This window comes from Typopeltis vanoorti, chromosome 2 (genome assembly GCF_054136105.1).
Source record: "Typopeltis vanoorti isolate ZY-2024b chromosome 2, IOZ_Tvanoo_1.0, whole genome shotgun sequence".
Lineage (NCBI taxonomy): Eukaryota > Metazoa > Arthropoda > Arachnida > Uropygi > Thelyphonidae > Typopeltis > Typopeltis vanoorti.
Window position 1 is genome coordinate 59,548,226 of NC_143550.1, and position 19,536 is coordinate 59,567,761.

General features: G+C 35.5%; 1 protein-coding gene across 1 annotated transcript in view; it reads right to left on the reverse strand.

Annotated features, from left to right (window-relative positions):
* Positions 1-19,536, reverse strand: part of LOC150109067 (protein HID1) — a 423,878-nt gene that overhangs the window by 260,328 nt on the left and 144,014 nt on the right. Inside the window, exon 6 of the mRNA XM_090405286.1 lies at positions 11,738-11,906. Within this exon, the coding sequence (XP_090261412.1) occupies positions 11,738-11,906 (169 nt within the window). The remainder of the gene's footprint in view (positions 1-11,737; positions 11,907-19,536) is intronic.

Genomic DNA, 19,536 nt, shown 5'->3' on the forward strand with positions numbered 1-19,536 from the left:
ACTTCAAGGATTCTTGCACACATGTTCACTTGCATCACCCTTAATGCTTTAATTTCTGTGATTTTGCACTTCCATTTTTTCGATGAACAAACCTTTCTCCAGACACCTGACAAACAGATGCATTCAAGCACCATCAGTTATACAGTATCATACAAGTCCATGTATTCATCAGATTTACTTCGTACATCTAAATTAAAATGAAAAAAAAAAATCTTATTTGAAGAAATTTATTTTATACAGTCTTCTGCTGAAAGGACTGTTCTTGAATTATCCAGGTTAAAACTGTGTCCTTGCTAATCAAAACTATTAATTGTGACCTATACTTGAAGCATCTCTGTAGTGCAGTTGGAAGAATGACAGTATCTTTCATGGAAAGATACTGTCATACTGGAAAGACCCATGTTTGAATCTTATCTAGGATTGATGAATTCATATGGGATTGTCAAATGACGTCATGTTCATTTAGCTGGTCTCGTATAGTGATGACATTGTTTGAATTCTCGGAAACTTTGGTTTTTTTCCTTTTGAAAACACTCCATCAGAGAAACAGAACACACAGTTAAGAAGCATAATATATTTTTCACATGATCTTAGTAGTCCTATATAATTATAACCAGTATTAGACAGTGTTAAACTTCCAAAATGATATAGCATTAACAGCACTGGGAAAGGATTAAAAACTATTTTTATTTCTTCTTATATTCATCTCAGTGACTGCGACATCTTCATCATGTACAAACTAACAGACACACACACAGGCAGCACAATACCAAATGAAACACGTGGATATAACATTATAAAGTTCCCTGTTTCTGCAAGGGGTGACATATTTTGGACTGACAGGTAGATCAGCCATCATCCACATAGATGAACACAAAAAATACATCTATAATCACCTTCACTTACTGACTTACTGCTCTTTACACCTATATGGTGCATGAGGCCATGAGTTTAGCATACCATCCTGTTTGGTCCAGTGCTGCTTCTCTTGCTTTCCCCCAGCTCGACCATCCTAGTTTGTTTCGTTCTTCAATTACCATCTGGCACCATGTCATTTTGCTTCCCCTCTTCCTTTTACCATCAGGCATCCATGTCAATGCTATTGTTGTGTGTTCTGATGTTGGCATTCTCAATACATAGCCTATCCATGTCCATCTGTGTTTCTTTAACTCTATTGTAATGGGTTTGGTTTTGGTTTTGTTGTAAATTTCAATATTTGCGATTTTATTTGGCCAGTAAATTTTGAGAATTCTGCGAAGACATTTTGTTTGGATGGTTAATTTCCATGATTCACTTCCATAAAGTAATACAGATTTAACAGTTGAGTTAAAAATTTGCACCTTTAAGTTTGTTTTTATATTGGATGATTTCCAAATTTTCCGTAAAGTTTTAAATGCTTAGCAAGATTTTTTTATTCTTATTGCAATGTCTTCATTGGTACCACCTTCCATGTTGACAGTTGCTCCGAGGTAATTAAAAGTGTTTGTCACTTCCACTTGATTTCCATTTATAAAGATTGGGTCACTCTTTTCACTGTTGATTTTTAATATTTTGGTTTTCTTCTCATTGATGTGTAAGTCTACATTTGTTTAGCAGTATCCTCAACTTTGCTGTCTTAATACTTAAGTATAAAGAGCTAATAAGCTTCATTTCGGCAATGAAAACATTATTTAAATTAAGGGGATATTAAATCCCACATAGTTTTAAAACCGAATAAGAAACTCAAAGATTGGAATCATAGAGTTTCTTGCCGAATACAGTAAACTATAAAGTATTGGCGAGCACTGGCATGAGCAAATGCAAGTCACCCTAGCACGTAGTGCAATACCGGAAGACTTGCAGCAAAGTCGGTAAATTCTGATCGCTATTCTTAGGTATTTTCCATAATGTAAAAACACGTTTCCTAGGAAATGTATGCTGTTATTACATTATGGTAGGGAGGTCACTACCCAGACCGGTTTCAGCCTTTTTTGAGGCTTCATCAGTGAGTAGCTAGACCTAATACCAAAGTGTATAGCGAAAAGAACTTATATACTCTGTGATACGAGTTTCCAAACAGGTGCAACCATTAAGTTACTTAAGTATAAAGAGCTAATAAGCTTCATTTCGGCAATGAAAACATTATTTAAATTAAGGGGATATTAAATCCCACATAGTTTTAAAACTGAATAAGAAACTCAAAGATTGGAATCAGAGAGTTTCTTGCTGAATATAGTAAACTATAAAGGATCGGCGAGCACTGGCGTGAGCAAATGCAAGTGACCCTAGCACGTAGTGCAATACCGGAAGACTCGCAGCAAAGTCGGTAAATTCTGATCGCTATTCTTAGGTATTTTCCATAATGTAAAAACATGTTTCCTAGGAAATGTATGCTGTTATTACATTATGGTAGGGAGGTCACTACCCAGACCGGTTTCAGCCTTTTTTGAAGCTTCATCAGTGAGTAGCTAGACCTAATACCAAAGTGTATAGCGAAAAGAACTTATATACTCTGCGATACGAGTTTCCAACCAGGTGCAACCATTAAGTTACTTAAGTATAAAGAGCTAATAAGCTTCATTTCGGCAATGAAAACATTATTTAAATTAAGGGGATATTAAATCCCACATAGTTTTAAAACCGAATAAGAAACTCAAAGATTGGAATCAGAGGGTTTCTTGCCGAATATAGTAATCTATAAAGTATCGGCGAGCACTGGCGTGAGCAAATGCAAGTGACCCTAGCACGTAGTGGAAAATACCTAAGAATAGCGATCAGAATTTACCGACTTTGCTGCGAGTCTTCCAGTATTGCACTACGTGCTAGGGTCACTTGCATTTGCTCACGCCAGTGCTCGCCGATACTTTATAGTTTACTATATTCGGCAAGAAACTCTCTGATTCCAATCTTTGAGTTTCTTATTCGGTTTTAAAACTATGTGGGATTTAATATCCCCTTAATTTAAATAATGTTTTCATTGCCGAAATGAAGCTTATTAGCTCTTTATACTTAAGTAACTTAATGGTTGCACCTGTTTGGAAACTCGTATCACAGAGTATATAAGTTCTTTTCGCTATACACTTTGGTATTAGGTCTAGCTACTCACTGATGAAGCCTCAAAAAAGGCTGAAACCGGTCTGGGTAGTGACCGCCCTACCATAATGTAATAACAGCATACATTTCCTAGGAAATGTGTTTTTACATTATGGAAAATACCTAAGAATAGCGATCAGAATTTACCGACTTTGCTGCGAGTCTTCCGGTATTGCACTAAGTGCTAGGGTGACTTGCATTTGCTCACGCCAGTGCTCGCCGATACTTTATAGTTTACTATATTCGGCAAGAAACTCTCTGATTCCAATCTTTGAGTTTCTTATTCGGTTTTAAAACTATGTGGGATTTAATATCCCCTTAATTTAAATAAAATTTGCTGTCTTAATTTTCATGTCTTGAAAGCTAGATGATAGTAGTACAATGTCATCAGCATAGTCCAAATCTTCTAATGTGGTGTCAATGTTCCATCTTATTCCAGTTTTCAGGTTTTTCAGGGTATGCCTCATTATCCAATCTATGACAATGATGAAAAGTGTTCCAGACATGACACAACCTGGCCTAACACCAGTTTTGATGTAAAAACTTTCAGAAGCTGTCCCCTTTAATAGAACTTGTCCTTTACTTCATCATACAAATCTTTTATAATATTTATTATTTTGTCAGGAAATCCATAAAATTTCAGGATTTTCCACAGACATTCTCTGTCTATGCCAAAGCTATGTCGAAAGCTTTGGCAAAATCAATAAAACTGAGATACATAGTTGAATTTAGTTCAACACTGTTCATTTTTATGTTTCTAAGAATAAAAATTTGATTCAATGTGCTTCTTCCATTTCTAAAGCCTGCTTGTTCTATTCTCAGAATTTTCTCAATGCTATTTTTTATTCTGCTTATTATGATTCTAATGAAGATCTTTGATGGTACTGACAATAGGCTGATTCCTCTCCAACTAGTGCATTCTGTAAGATTTTTGGAATTTTGACTGTTTGTGATTCATTCCAGGTACTTTCTCAGATGCCCATATGATATTAAACAGTTTATACAGTATAGTTGCTGATGTTTTTAGGTCAGCTTTGAGCAGTTCAGCACTAATGTTATTATTTCCACTTGCTTTTCTATTCTTTTGGATCTTGATTGCTTCCATGATTTCTTACACTGCGATCCATCCCATGTTTACATGAAATTCGAATTGATTTAGCATCTCTTCAAAAGGGGATTCGATATTTGGAGTTGTGTTTAACATTTAATAATTCTTCAAAGTAATCTTTCCATCTTTGTTAGACTTCTTGCTCTTGAGTTATTAGTTGACCATTTTTATCTTTAACCCCACATTCATTCATCTGATAGATTTCTCCAAGTTGTCTTATAATTTTATAAACTTCTCCAAGATTTCCAGTATCATTCGCTCTCTGAGCATCCTCAGCCAACAGCTGATAGTAGTTTCTCTTGTCATTTCTGGTGGAGCGCTTAACATCTTATGTACTTCTTGGCATTGCTTCTGATATTCTCCATGTAATCTTTCTCATTTGCAGTTATTTATTTTCTCTTTTATCTTTTTCCTTTCTTTCCTTTAAAGCTATATGGTGCAAGAAAAAAAAAAGTCAACAGGACCAAATATATTATTTGTTGCTGCTATAGGCCAAGAGGTACAAAAGAAAATGTAGGTGATAGACTGGGAGGAGGAAAGGGTACATGTCGGGAAGGAAATAGAATTATACAGCTATTGTGAGATCATCATTTGTTGTACCATCATTGTACTCTATGTTTATTGTTAAGCCAATAAACATAGAGTACAATTTGATTAGCTAAATCCCAAACTGCCCAACCCATCCTCATTCAGTATACAGGTAGATACTCAGCAACAAGGTAGAGATCATGGTGAGGATTGAACATTAAGTCAGAAGTCCTGGTTAGTTCTCTGCATTCTTAAAAGGCTATGTTGAAGTCTCCTTTCAATTATCTAGCTTTGGCCCTTAAAGAATTACTCTATTAAGAAATAATAACCTATAACAGCATGTGATGGAAGGGACCTGGGGTTTGAGAGGGCTAGATCTGGTGACAGCATCAGAAAATTAACCACTCTGACACTTTTCTAATGCTTGAAAATTAACCACCAGAAAAGGTAACCAGTTTGCTTCTGAGTAGAGAGAGAGAGAGAGAGAGAGAGAGAGAGAGAGAGAGAGAGAGAGAGAGAAAGAGAGAGAGAGAGAGAAAGAGAGAGAGAGTGATCATACAGTCTTGTTTTGGGTGGAATTGCTGAACAACATATGAAATTTTCAATTAAGGTGCATATGTGGAAATACAAAGCTGGTGGTTATAATAAACTCAGCAGGCAGACTGCAGTAGTGTCATGGCATATGAAACTGAAAACAAAGGATGTGAGTAGTGCTTGAGAAAAGATCAAGGGATGTTTAATAACTGCATACCCAGGGCCTGGAGGATATATCAAGTGGAAGAAATATGAATGCATAGAATAAGCAAGCAGGAGCTTTAAAAAAATAAAATGTAAAGAATATGTTATAAGCAAGTTGATGAGCAGTACAAAGCCCAATAAGCAGAGTAATCAGCAAGTGAGGAAGGCAAAATCAGATTATGAGATGGAATTAGCCAAGAAGGGCAGAGGAAATCTCAAAGAGTAAATTTCTGCTACACAGTGAAAGGATAACTTGAAGGAATGCTGATGGTAAGAAAGTGATGAAAGCAGAAGAAAAAATTGATTTCATTATTGAGTGATCACTTCTCAAAAATGCATCATCCATATGGAGATAATGTGATGTATGTAATTTCTATGATGTATATAATATGATATAATATACATGTTATAATGTATATAATAAGATGTATATAAAGATGCCAAGAAATATTTATTGGCATCTCTCTTCCATTATCTATGTGGATGATGATGATGATGATGATGATGAGGCCGAATGAACTCTTTCCACTTCTGTCTGTCCCTGGAGAGTCCGAACATTTCTGTCCAGTTTGGTGTCTCTTGTTGTGATTTGGTTTTCAGATCCTCTTTTATTTTGTCTATCCATCTAATTCTGGGCAATCTAATCTCTGGATCTTTTACCTTCCATCATTGTATACAGGACTTTAGCTGGTAATTTTTCTGTTCCCATTATGGTCACATGGCCAAACCATTGCAGTCTTCTTTCTTGGATTTTGTCTATTATTGTTATTCTTGTTTTAGTCGTTTCCTTATGTCTTCGTTTCTTAGTCTATCCAAGTAATCTTCTTAGCCAACCTATTTCAGTAGTTAATAATTTTTTTCTTCAGCTTTTTTGAGATTCCAGCATTCACTTTCATAGAGAAGTATAGGGAGGACCACTGTCTCATACATTCTTACTTTTGTTACTTTTTTGATGTCTCTTGACTTCTATATTTTATTTAGTTGTCCAAAAGTTTGAGATGCTTGGCAAATTCATCTGTTTATATCTTTTGTAATTTCACCATTCTTAGCCAACCCATTTCAGTAGTTAATAATTTTTTCTCTTCAGCTTTATTGAGATTCCAGCATTCACTTCCTGTTTTCTACCTGCCCTAGTTTCTTACTATTGATTTCAGAATGGTGTTTCTTTTTCCAATTTGCATAATTTTTGTTTTGTCTATATTTAGGTTTAATTCAAATTTTATATATTCTTCCTTTATTTTATCAGAAATTCATTGTAGATCTTCCATGCTTGCAAGTAAATGTTTCTACAAAGTTTAAGTTTGTTATATTTTTCCTATATATTTTGATTCCAGAGTCTTCTTAGTTTAAGGCCTTACTAGTTGTTTCTTCCAGTGAAAGAATGAACAGGTCTGGTGACAGATTGCATCCCTGTCTTAATCCACTCACTCTGTGAAACCAGTTGGTTAAGGTGTCCTCCACCCGTACTGCACTTTCAGATTTCTCATATAGATTCTTTATTATTCTTATAGTTTTGTTGGGAATTCCAAATTCTTTCATAGTTCTCTACGGATTGAATCAAATGCCTGATGAAAGTCTATGAAATTTATATAGCAACTTCGGTTGTACTCTAGCATCTTTTCCATTAGTTGTCTTAAGGTGAATAATTGATCAATTGCGCTTATAGTATCCTTTGTCCTGCTGAACCTCCAAGTACATGTTCTGCCAATCTCATCTTTCTCTGGATCATTTCCTGTAATAAAGATCTCTGTGTTCTCATTCTCTGTAGGACATTTGTATTTGTCACATGTTCTGTCCATGAGATTTTCAGAGCTCTCCTATAGCACCACATTTCAAAGGCCATTATCTGTTGTCTTCTCTCTTCTTGAATATCCAGGTCTTACTTCCATATGTGAAAATTGGCCACACTAATGTTCTTATCATTCTTTTCTTTGTCTCGATACCCACAGAACTTCTGAGCAGATCTTTATTTTTCCAGAAGGCATCTTTAGCTATGGCTGTTCTTATTTTTATTTCTTTAACTTGCTTTCCATATGCAGTAAAGTAGGTGCCTAAATATTTGTATTCAGTTGTATGTTCAATTTTCATATTGTTTATGAATATTTCTGGTTCTGATCTGTTTTCTTTTGAGATTTTCATAAATTTGGTCTTTTTTGCATTTATATCTAATCCAAATTCTTTACCTTCTTCAATTAGTAGCTGCAGTAATTTGATTAATTTGTTTCTGTTTTCTGCTATTAGAATGGTATCATCAGCATATCTAAGATTGCTGTATTTTATACTATTGATACTAATTCCTATTTTTTGTTTTTCAGTCTTTATCATCACTGTCACACTATAGATATTAAATAGATTTGGTGAAAGGATACAATCTTGTCCAACTCCTCTTTTTATTTTCACTACAGAAGCCTCAGAGTTAAACAGCTGCATTTTCTGTTTGGTTTAAATCATTTTTATAATCTTAAGTACATGATTCTTCTATGTCTAATTTATCTAATATACTGAACATTTTATTATGTTTTACCAGCTCAAAGGCCTTCTGAAAGTCTATGAATCATGTAAATGTTCCTATTTCTTTCAAGTGATCTTTCTATTAATATTTTTAGTTCCAGGATATCATTAAAGGTTCCATTCCTCTTCTGAAGCTTTCTGTTTTTCACTTAATTCACCGATTAAGGCTCTTTCAATGTGTTTGTTAACAATGATTAAAATAATTTTAGATGCATGGGATATTAGGCTCACAGTTCTGTAATCCTTACAATTTTGTGCATTATTTTTCTTTGGAATTGGTATGCAGATAGATGTTGTAAAAACTTCAGGTAATTTCATTATTTTATAGATGTCCTGAATGGATTCCATTAAATAGTTGTTATTATTGCCATTCAAAGCTTTCAGCAGCAAAGCCGGGATATTATCGCACCCATGGGATTTATTATTAGGAAGATTCTTAATTACATGTTCTATCTCCTTTCTTGTTGGTAGAGTGGTATCTGTTGTTACGTTTAACTTAAGGTGTCATGAATCATCTATCATGTTACCATTATTATCATCATCATAGAGATCTAATAAATACTCCACCCATCTTCCATTTATTTTTCCTTATCAATGATTATGTTTCCATCTTTGTCCTTGATGTTATTAGACTCTGTACGTTTTGCCTTTTCATGAAGTTCTTTCACTTTCAGAAATGCTTCTCTGGTTTTGTTCCTATTTTTTAATTCTTCTATCTCGGTGCACTGCCTAATCTTCTGCATAACTGTTTGATTCTTTTATCCAATGTTTTATATCTTAATCTTTCTTCTTCATTTGCTCCTCTTTTCCGTGTTCTTCTTTCATCGATAAAGTTGATTACTTCTTGTGTTATCCATGGTTTTTTCTTTCTTTCTTCTTGTTTATTGATGTGGTTTTTAGCAGATGTTATGATAGTTGCTTGTAGTCTATTCCACTGAGAGGGTTCATTTTCGTTTTGCAACTGTGCAAACAGCAGTTCTGAAACACTGTCATTAAATTTTGATTTTACTATTGGATTTTGTACCATTTGCAGATTCCATTTCAGGGGTTGACTTCTTTTAATTTTTATTGTTTTCAGGCGAATATTCATCTTCATTAAGACCAGATCCATAAGGATATGTGTTTTGCATTATGGGATACCAAGGCAAGTGATGTGAAGTCATTAGCCTCTATGTACGAGTTGCCTAGTCATGAAGTTACTTCATGCACAAACTTTGTTTGCTTATACTTAGATATTTCTTGGCATCCTTAATTTTTACTGACAGGAAGATTTCTTCCTTCCTCCACTCAACCTTCCAGGTGTCTATCAGATCCCCCCCTGCTGCTATGGTTTGTCTTACTTTGGAGAGTCTGGCAAATCTGCAGCCATCCATTATTAAGACCATACATCTTATATCCAGTATCTTGAAATTGGCAAAGATTTGGATGGAGATATTCAGTTTTTTGCAGATGAAGCAAAGCTGGGACGAACCATACAGAGTAGTGAAGATGTTGTGGCCTTACAAGAAGAGTTGAATAAGTTGAGTGATTGGGCACGAAAATGGGGATGCGAGTTCAATGTTGCAAAATGTAAGGTTTTAAAATTTGGAAACAAAGATGGGATGCAGAATTTATGCTTGGTGAGAATATATTGTTGAAGGTAGAGGAAATAAGAGATCTGGGGTGATAGTGGATAAGGATCTAAAATTTAGGGGACACATCACCAAAATTGTGAAGACAACACAAAGGCTTCTGGGAATGATGCGGAGGACACTGACATGTAGAAGTAGGGAGACTCTTGTTCCATTGTATAAGGCTTTGATTAGGCCACACATGGACTATTGTGCCCAGATTTGGTCACCGGGTTTTCAGAAGGATGAAGAGATGTTGGAAAGGGTCCAAAGGCGACTGACTATGGTAGTTTCTGACCTCTGGAATGTCGAGTATGAGGAAAGATTGAGAAGATGTAATTTGCAAAGTCTGGTGAACAGGAGGAAGAGGGGAGATATGATAGAGACCTATAAGTTGGTAAGGGGTTGTTATAGGATCAATGGTGGAGAAGTTCTACAGAGAATAGTGGGAGATCATGGGAGAACCAGAGGTCATCCCTGGAAACTGTATAAAGAGGGTGTGAGTAGGGGAATGAGAGGCAGGTTTTTTTTGTGCAGAGTTGTGAATGATTGGAATGCCTTGCCTGAGAGTGTGGTGTCTGCAAGGAGTTTGAGTGTGTTTAAGACACGGTATGATGAGATGTGTGTGATAAAAGGACCTCCCAGATGAGTCTTTGACTCCATGAGGTCTTGAGGTAATAATAATAATAATCTTGAACCTGAGCAGTCTGGCTTAGCATAACATGCCATCGCGACTAAACATATAGTTTATTGGAAGAACACTAAACTTTTACATAAAAGTAGATTCTTTGTAAAGTGGTTATATAAAGAGAGCTGTGAGGCCTTTCTATCGACAAAACTTAAAACAGATCTGATGGCTTTGATTATCTCCTTTATGGGAAATATTATTATATCATGTTTATGAAAATTCCTGATTATTATATCACTGTAATCTTTTTTCTTTTTAATAATTGGGAATTTACTGACCATCTGTTGTCTTATTGATGCTGTTAGTGGTGATTTTTGAAAGTGATTTTTTCATTGTGTTCCATTGTTGTTATTGTACTGAGGATGCTTATGATACTTAGACAAAAATTTTACAGCTAATAAATTTATTTTACATAAGTTTAAGTTTCAATCATAAATTTTTTCTAAGTGGTAGATTACTGTACTAGGATGGTAGTCTCATACTAGGTGAACTTCATCTATCATCTAATGACATTCACAAATCATCCTTGCCCATGGTTGGATTCAAACCCTTAGTATGAACATGCCAGCCTAATTGGCCAAGCAGTTAGCATATCTGCTCTCTACCCAGCAGGCTTTGAATTAGATTACCACTGTGGACCTGGATGTTTGTGATTGTCTTTAGGTGAGAGATGAATTTCACTGTCCATGTGTGAGACCACTTCCCTGCTTATTGGAGGCTTGAAGCAGCCTGAAAAAAGTTCCATATTTGGTCTTAAGAGCAGGGCTTCTCGGTTATGTAAAAAATTAAATTAAATTAAAAAATATAAAAAAATTAAAAAATATAAAAGATATATATAAAATCAATGAAAAATAAAAACAGAAAAAAAAATCCTTAGCACGCCCATGGTAGAAAAGAGGCATCTAAATTAAGTGGACTGCTTTCTGGTTAGCATTAAGCATTCTTAGAGAGGTTTTTTGGTGCACTGTTCCAAATGTAAAAACAGTATCCTAAGTGTGAGTGGATTTGAGATTTATATAATGTTAGGAAATGTACAAATAAGAAGTATTTTGAATGAAAGAGGAGACCATATTTTATGGTGATTTAGGAGGCTCTGGATGACTTACACTTCTTATCTTACCTTCCATATACCTTCCACAAGAAGTGCAAGTCAGCCTACAAAGAGAAATCTAATCTTAACTTTTATCCATAATTGTCAAACAACATAAAATCTGATAATGAGGTGTTCAGAAATATTAATCTACATAGTACAGCAACAAAAACATCTCTCTACAAACATTCTCATGATATTAAATGTTAATTAACATTCTCCCAAGAACCCATCTTCTAGCAATAAATTTTTATGAAATATGGGGGAAAAAAAGTTCAGTTCCTACTATAAGCTTCACAGAAATTAATCTATATTTTCACATAATTTTTTAAGTCCAAGGTAACTCATAAAGGTATATGTGTTCAATGAAAATTACTTGAAAATATGCTTACCACCAGAAGGCAAATATATGGTTTGGCTAAAACAAGTAAGTAGCAACTTCAAGAGCTCAGTTCTGTTGTAGTCATGCTGAGGTACATGTGACGGAGAATGAGCAAATCCTACTCCAGCCTCCCATATATATTCACAGCTATCTATAGACTGCAAATCCTCAGGATTATCCTAAAATTACATGAAGACTTCACTTATTTATATTTTGGCTTATAAAAGTAAAAACAAAAGATAAAATTTTTATCCTCTTAATTCAATATTTTATGAGGGAGTGCAACTTGGCTATTTTGATTTCAATTATAAAAGAAAAGTTTTTTTTATTGCATTTTGTTTATTTAAACTTATAGCAGGAGAATTAAGTAGTAGTGGAGAGGGTGAGATGTATTTAGCTAAGTAAAGTAGATTGCCCTCCCATAATAATGAGTCCTTAGACTCCCTGGAGGTGTCATGTAATAATAATAATAATAATAATAATAATAATAATAATAATAATAGCAGTTCTTTGTTTTTGAGGCAGCATAAGCATGCATGGCAGTTCCAATTACAGAAGACAAAAGAGACCCCAACCGTCTAGCATCGACTGCCTCCATTCAACATTTTCACACATTTGCTGGATTTGCCAGTAATAGCTTGACTGATGTGGGCCACAAAAAATTTTGTCCACAGATAGTACACTATAATCCATGTTCATCTTGAAGTAATATTTTCTTAATAAATTTGAACTCTTTCTTTAAAGTGTCATTCATAAATTTGCATTTCCTATAAGAGGACATGATGACCTCGGACTACCACTACATTACTAATCTCATTGATCACTGACATGTTTCAATTCCAGCTAGCAATTCTGAACCAGTCAAATACTTTGATTTTTGGGAATGTGGCAACAAGACTACTAAAATCATATTGTTATAATGAAACCTGTAAAGCCTCCACACCATTATGTATCCTTGTAAAATTAATTTAAGTAGTACAGACCAATGGAATTTCTGCAAAATGCAGTGAGTCCACAACATGAAGAGATTGCAGTGAAACTGAGGACTAATAGCTAAAAAGAAATTCCATAAGCATTTTAGATTATTAAGTATTGCCACAATTAGAAACTACTAACTGTTGCAGTGATTCTTCTTTGACTTTCTGAAGCTTACTTCTCCCCCCCCCACACCCCTTTCAGATATTAGTAGTGTAGCAAGATTCCAGCAATGGGTAGTTGATAAGGGCACCAGCATCAGAAGAGTACTAGTGACACAATATTTTACCAAATAGCAAAATTATCACACTAAAAAAAAGTACATAGTTATGACTTTGCCAAGAGTTCTAAAAACTTAGCTACTAGTGTTTCAGATCTAAATTTTTTCTCTTAGCCTTTATTTTCTGTCTAAACTTTACATCAGTCACTCCTTGCTTGCTTCCTTGATATAAAAGATTTTGTTAAATTTTTCTGAGCTACCAAGTTTTTATCTTATACAACACATACAGCAACCTGGCCTTCAAGAATCTTCTGCCCTTCTCTATATTTATCTTTTATATTCAAAATTAATTATATATATATGGACAAACCTTTGAGTTGCATACATTCTAACTGCCAAAAAATTTAGATATGTAGTTTGCTGTACATATTCAAGCATCACATGTTCAAGTGATGCCTTGTCTCCTACAGTATCTAAGACCATACATGTAGGTGTGTGTGTGTGTGTGTGCATGCACGCACGCACGAACACACAAACACACACAAAGCACGCTCACACACACGAACACACACACACACACACACAAGCACGCTCACACGCACGAACACACACACAAGCGTGCGCACGCACGCGCACACAATCTCTATCTATTTATCTATCTTTTTCTGTATATATTCCTATTCTATGTTAGTTTATGTAATTATTTATTTTAATTAACATATGAATTTGCTTTTATTTTGTATTATTATTATTATTATTACTGCACTCTGCCATGGAGTTAGCAGATTCATCGTGGGTAGTTCATTCAACTGAAAACATATTTATCATATCAAAACTTAAAATCCTTAACCCTCCTTGCATTAACAACACATTCTAGTAATGTGTTCCATTCACTGAATGTAAAAAATCTACTCTCAACCCTCTTCCCCACACTCAGGGCTGTTGCCAGATTAGATCACACCCTGAGGCTAACAATTAAATATCACCCCTGATGGATTATAAGACAAAAATATAAGAAAATCTCCAATTGCTATTTTGTTTTTATTACAAGAGAAACATTAATGCAAAATGATTACATAATGATATTAATTAAATGTTTGCTCTACAGGAATATTGCACAATAAAACTGTGTATAAGCTCTTCTAAATTTTAATTATAAGCTATGTCTGCCTCTATCGATATAGTTGTTAGACCAACCAATGTTTCTTGGGTCACTGCTGTTCGCAAATAATTTTTAATCAGTTTAAACTTGGAAAAACTTCTTTTCGCACTTGCTACGCTAACAGGAATTGTGAGCGTAGCGATGCTGCCTACTGCAGTATGGCTGAACGAGCGCCCTTATTAAGCCGCACCGTAAGGCAGACTACCTCTATGCTACACCCTGTCGACGGTACTGACCACTCTCTTACACAACTTCCAGGAACGTCCCCTGGTTTTTCCCCCTCTCACCTTCTACTCTTCTTATAATCTCATCTGGATTAATCCAATAAAATCTTCTCACTAACTTAAATGTCGCTATCATATCACCTCTTTCATCCTATTCAACAAATTCTGCAATCCACATTTCTTCAACCTCTCTCCATAGTCAGCATTCCAAAGTCCTGATATTGACTTAGTCACTTGTCTCTGGACCTCTCTCCAATGCTTCCACATCATGTTGAAAACCAGGTGAGCAAATTTGATCACAATAATCCAAGTGTGATCTGACCAGTGCTTAATACCAATTCCCAAACAAGTACCTTATGATCACTCTCACCAACCGGTGACAGTGTCAACAACTCATTAACAACTACATGTTGTGAAATTATCACTAGTTGCTTCAATCACAATTTCTGAGAGATATTTATCTCTCAGAAATTCAACAAACTCACTCTCCTTGTTCCCATATCCTATCTCCTCCTTCCATTCTATATTCCTGTAATTAAAGTCTCTCATCAGGATTACCTTCTTTTTACATGCTCAACCAATTTGCCTAAACATTTCACAATCAGTACTCTCTACATTCTCTGGTCTATAAAAGCATCCCATCAGATATACTAGCCTATTCATTTGAACTTCACACCACATAGATTCAGAATCTTTGCATGCACTATCAATTTTCACATTTTGTGAACACAATTTCTCTGCAATCATTAACAGCACTCCTCCTCTTTTCACACTCCTATCCTTCCAGAAAATTATATATTCTTCAATTTCTATTCCCAACATCACATCCTCCTCAGACAACCAAGTTTCACATATTCCAATTATCTCTGAGCATACTAACTCAATCAATGCAACAAATTCAGCTACCTTGTTTCGAATACTCCTTACATTTGTGTACAAACATTACAATCCCTGTGTCTTTGGGGTCATTCTATTAGCACTAACATTCTATATTCTAGCTGCTATACCACACCTCTCTCTCTCTCTCTCTCTTTTCAGTCTGACCATTCCCATTTCCCTGATTCTGATTTCCATTCCTACCTGTCTTATCCTCACCTTTATGCATTCCATCATCTTGTGCTAATGCAGCAACATCTTCAACCTCGTATTCATCTTCCTCCTGTTACCCAACACCAAACCCATTCAAATCTATCCTATCATTTGCTATATCTACATCTGTTTCAAGATGACATAACTTGTACAAAATATTATACAGATTGTGGTTCCCATTAATAAAATGAGGTGCAGTAGCACTGCACAACTATTCAGACCATAAATTTTACTGTTTGCACATGCAAGGAGTGAAGCAATACATCAAAGAATGTAAACTGGTATCAGTAAGCATAGTGATAGTGACTGTGCTATTAAGCCCACCAATTATACCAAGCAGATATTAAAAGTTTGTGATGTGACCACTTGTGCTTAAATGCTATTAATGTAGTCATAAATAGCTTTGCAATTCAGTGTGTTTCATTAAGCTAAGCTACTCATTATTTTAAAATAAATGTATGTGTGTGTGTGTTTCGATCTTCCATTTCAACTATTACTGCAAGTCAGTGGTATAAGCACTTCCCCTTCTAAAAACAACAAGATGGCAAAGCGTAACATCAAATTGGTGAGAATGTACTTTATATCTTGAACAAACCTTCTAAAGTTATTGTATGCAACTTATGCTAAATGCAATACAATGTTAGTTTAACTTTTCTTAATTTTATCTTAAGTCATATTATGTTTACTCAGTTTAATTCTCTGCTCTGAAATGCTGCATTTCTCTTTTATTGGTGCATCATTTTAGATATTTATAATATAAATATCATACCCATAATAAACTGGATAGTATATTTTGTATTTCTATTAATGCAAAAGCCTCGTGCTGCATATTAAGAATATGTAAAATATATGCATTCAATATCTTACAATTTTCTAGGAAATACAGTATATTCAGCTTTTACTCTAAATGAAAAAGAGTAAAGTAAAATTATGATTTTAGCTTTGCAGCCACACAATTTCACCATGTACAACTGTAACATCTAATTAAATACCAGGGGCACGCCGGCCATATGTGCAATGTGTGCGATGCACACAGGCGCCATAATAGCAAAGGCGCCAAAGAGGAGGAAATACTTAAAAAAAAAAAAAAAAAAAAAAAACGTTTTTTTTAAAGTGATGTTTTTATTGGAGGGGGGGGATAGGGGCGCCAACTAAAGTTTTGCACACAGCCGCCGGACACTACTGGCACGCCCCTGTTAAAGACATGACTACTAAACCAACCATATAGTCACCTATTATCAGTTCATTTTGAAGATTTTCCACTAATGGTTAGAACTGTACCATAGCAGTGTGGTTCCCTTCTGTGTTAATTATTATTATGTTTCAGGCCTCCGTGGAGTCACAAGACAGCGTGGGAGGCCCATCATACGAAACACAAAGTCTATCATACCACTCCTTGAATCCACTGATAATACAGGTCCCAGTACTGAACCCTGTGGGATCCCACTTTTAATCTTCTGCTTCCTTGATACTGCTCCCACATACACAACTTTCTGATACCTATCAGACAGTAGATCCCAAATCCAGTTCACTAACCTGACATCTAAACACATGTGCTGCAATTTGATATCAGTTTATCGTGTGGAACCCTGTCACATGTCTTTGTGGGAAAATAAAAATAAAAAAATAGGGCAGAATATGCCTTTTTCTCATCAACTACTGTTGTCACTTTATTATAAAAGGCAATCATATTACTAAAACAAGAGCACCCCCTTAACAAATCCATGCTGACTCTCACAGATAATATTACCCTCATCTGCCCAATGCTGTAAATGATCGCTCACTAATTTCTCCAAAATCTTAACAACTACTGATAAAATACAAACTGCTCTATAGTTTGACACTTCCAGTCTGCTACCACCCTTATGCAATGCCATTATCCTTCCACTCCTTGAGCATCCTTCCTCATGGCCAGACTTTCATTGAAAAGCCAGGTCAACAGAGCTATAGTACATTCTCTCAAAACCTGGCAAAATCCAATCCAATTCCATTGCTTTATTGACATCCAGAGTATGCAGTATTTGAAACATACTCTCTTGCATTTCTAAACTGCAAACCTTCCCTAACCCTCTAGTATTAAAACCTACTTCTCCAGGATGAAATACCCCCAATAAAGTGTTCATTGAACAACTCCACTATGCTCTTTGCATCAGTCACTCTATTCCCATTTTTATCCAACAACTTCATTCTTCCACAATCATTTCTCCACCTGCTGACCACACAATGAAAAAATTCCTTATGATTTTCTTTGGATCTCAGGGACAATCACTTTTCATATTCCAATTTTTTAACCATACTAGTCACTCTCCTGACCTGAGTCATATTCTTCATGCATCTGCTCTCCACCCATCTCCTTATATCTCTTCCATAACTTCTTTTTTCTTTGCAGTTCCTGTTTGATATTGTTTGTCATCCACTTTACACAAAATTGTTTATCTTCTTCACTCGTGGTATACAACTTGCTATTGCTGCTAATAAATCCTTCACAAATTCCTAAGCACTGATGATATCTCACCCTTCCAATTCCTTCATCCATGGAACCACCCCAAGCTGATATCTAAGACTATTATAATTACTTGCCTTATAGTTCCATGCAATCCTTTCTCTTTGATACTCCTGCATGTCTATTCATCTTCCAAGTCAAATCCACATGTCACTCTCTCTAATTGAGGGCAGAAATGCCATCTCAGTTATAATCAGATCTTCTGATGCTATGACCAAATCTAAAACTCTTGAACCTTGTGTTCCTTCTATTACATGTTGTCCATGACATTGGTCCCCCCTCAAGAATTCCAGAAATTCCATTCCTTTGCTGCTATATGCAGTTTCCTCTTCCCAATTTATACTGCTGTAGTTAAAATCTCACATAACGATTATTCTTTAAGCACTAACCAAGCTTAGCTGCTTAAATACGTCCAGGTCTTCATCCTCTATGCTCCCTGGCTTGTAGCAACACCCCACTAAATATCCTGTCCTGCTCACCTCTATCTCACACCATATGTTTACAAAACCATTAGTGCCATTGCCCTCTAAAACTCTGAGAAGACAGAAGTCACTTATCATAAGCTATATTCCACCACTGTGCTTACCTTCCTATCCCATCAAAAAATGCTATACCCTGCTACTTCTATACCTGTCAGTATATCATCTTCCATCAACCATGTCTCAGTGATCCCAGTAATCTTTGGACAAACTGATGCTATCACTGCACCACCAATTTAGCTCCTTTATTCTGGATACTCCTGGCATTAGTATAAAGAATAAAGGCATTGTCACTGTTTCTATACCTATCACTATCCCATTCCAGACTCCACTGGATTCAGCATTGCACAATGTATTTCCCTTTATCCCAAGCGTCTATTCTCAGAAGAAGCTACCTCTGCTACCATCCACCCTGATAATTCTAGTTTCTCTGCATTGACAAACTTACTTGTTCAGAGATCAATATTCTCTCCAGATGCCTACATCCTTTCTCATTCAAATACAAGCTATCTAAATTATACATATTTGGTCGTTTTATAATAGAAATACAATTTTATTAATACAGACCAGTTTACAATAAAACTTATATTAAAACCTACCAGTTTCACCACTTTTCAAGGCGTTTACGGAGACATGAAAATTAGTAAATGCAAATTGAAAGGAACATAAAAAACGTTGTAAACCAACTAGTAGCTAAGGTTACACGTTCACGTGACAGAGAGGACTTATTGTTCTTATTCATTATCACGCATGCGTGTTTGTCGTAAACGGGTAATGTGATTACTGGCTAGCTGTAGTTCAGATTGATTGAGAGAGAGGATCAGGTTTTTCCACGAACTGTTTAGAATTACACCCTGATTTATGTTGAGGTTTCCGCCGGTTATTGACACTATTGTGGCTTCCTTAAATAAACGATGCCTGTAGTCGTCATCAAGATATGACATGGAGCTGTTTTGCCAATCTATCGTGTGGTTAGACGTCTCTCACATAAAATTCCTTTGTAATCTCAAATGTCCTCCAAGCATCAACATAATCCAAGCTTCTCTTTCCACACATTTTGACTATTATACTATTTATTATTGATGCCCTTCTCTGCAGTTCTGTATTATCATACCTTGACAACACACTCACTATCTTCCCTCTTTCAGTCTTCTTCC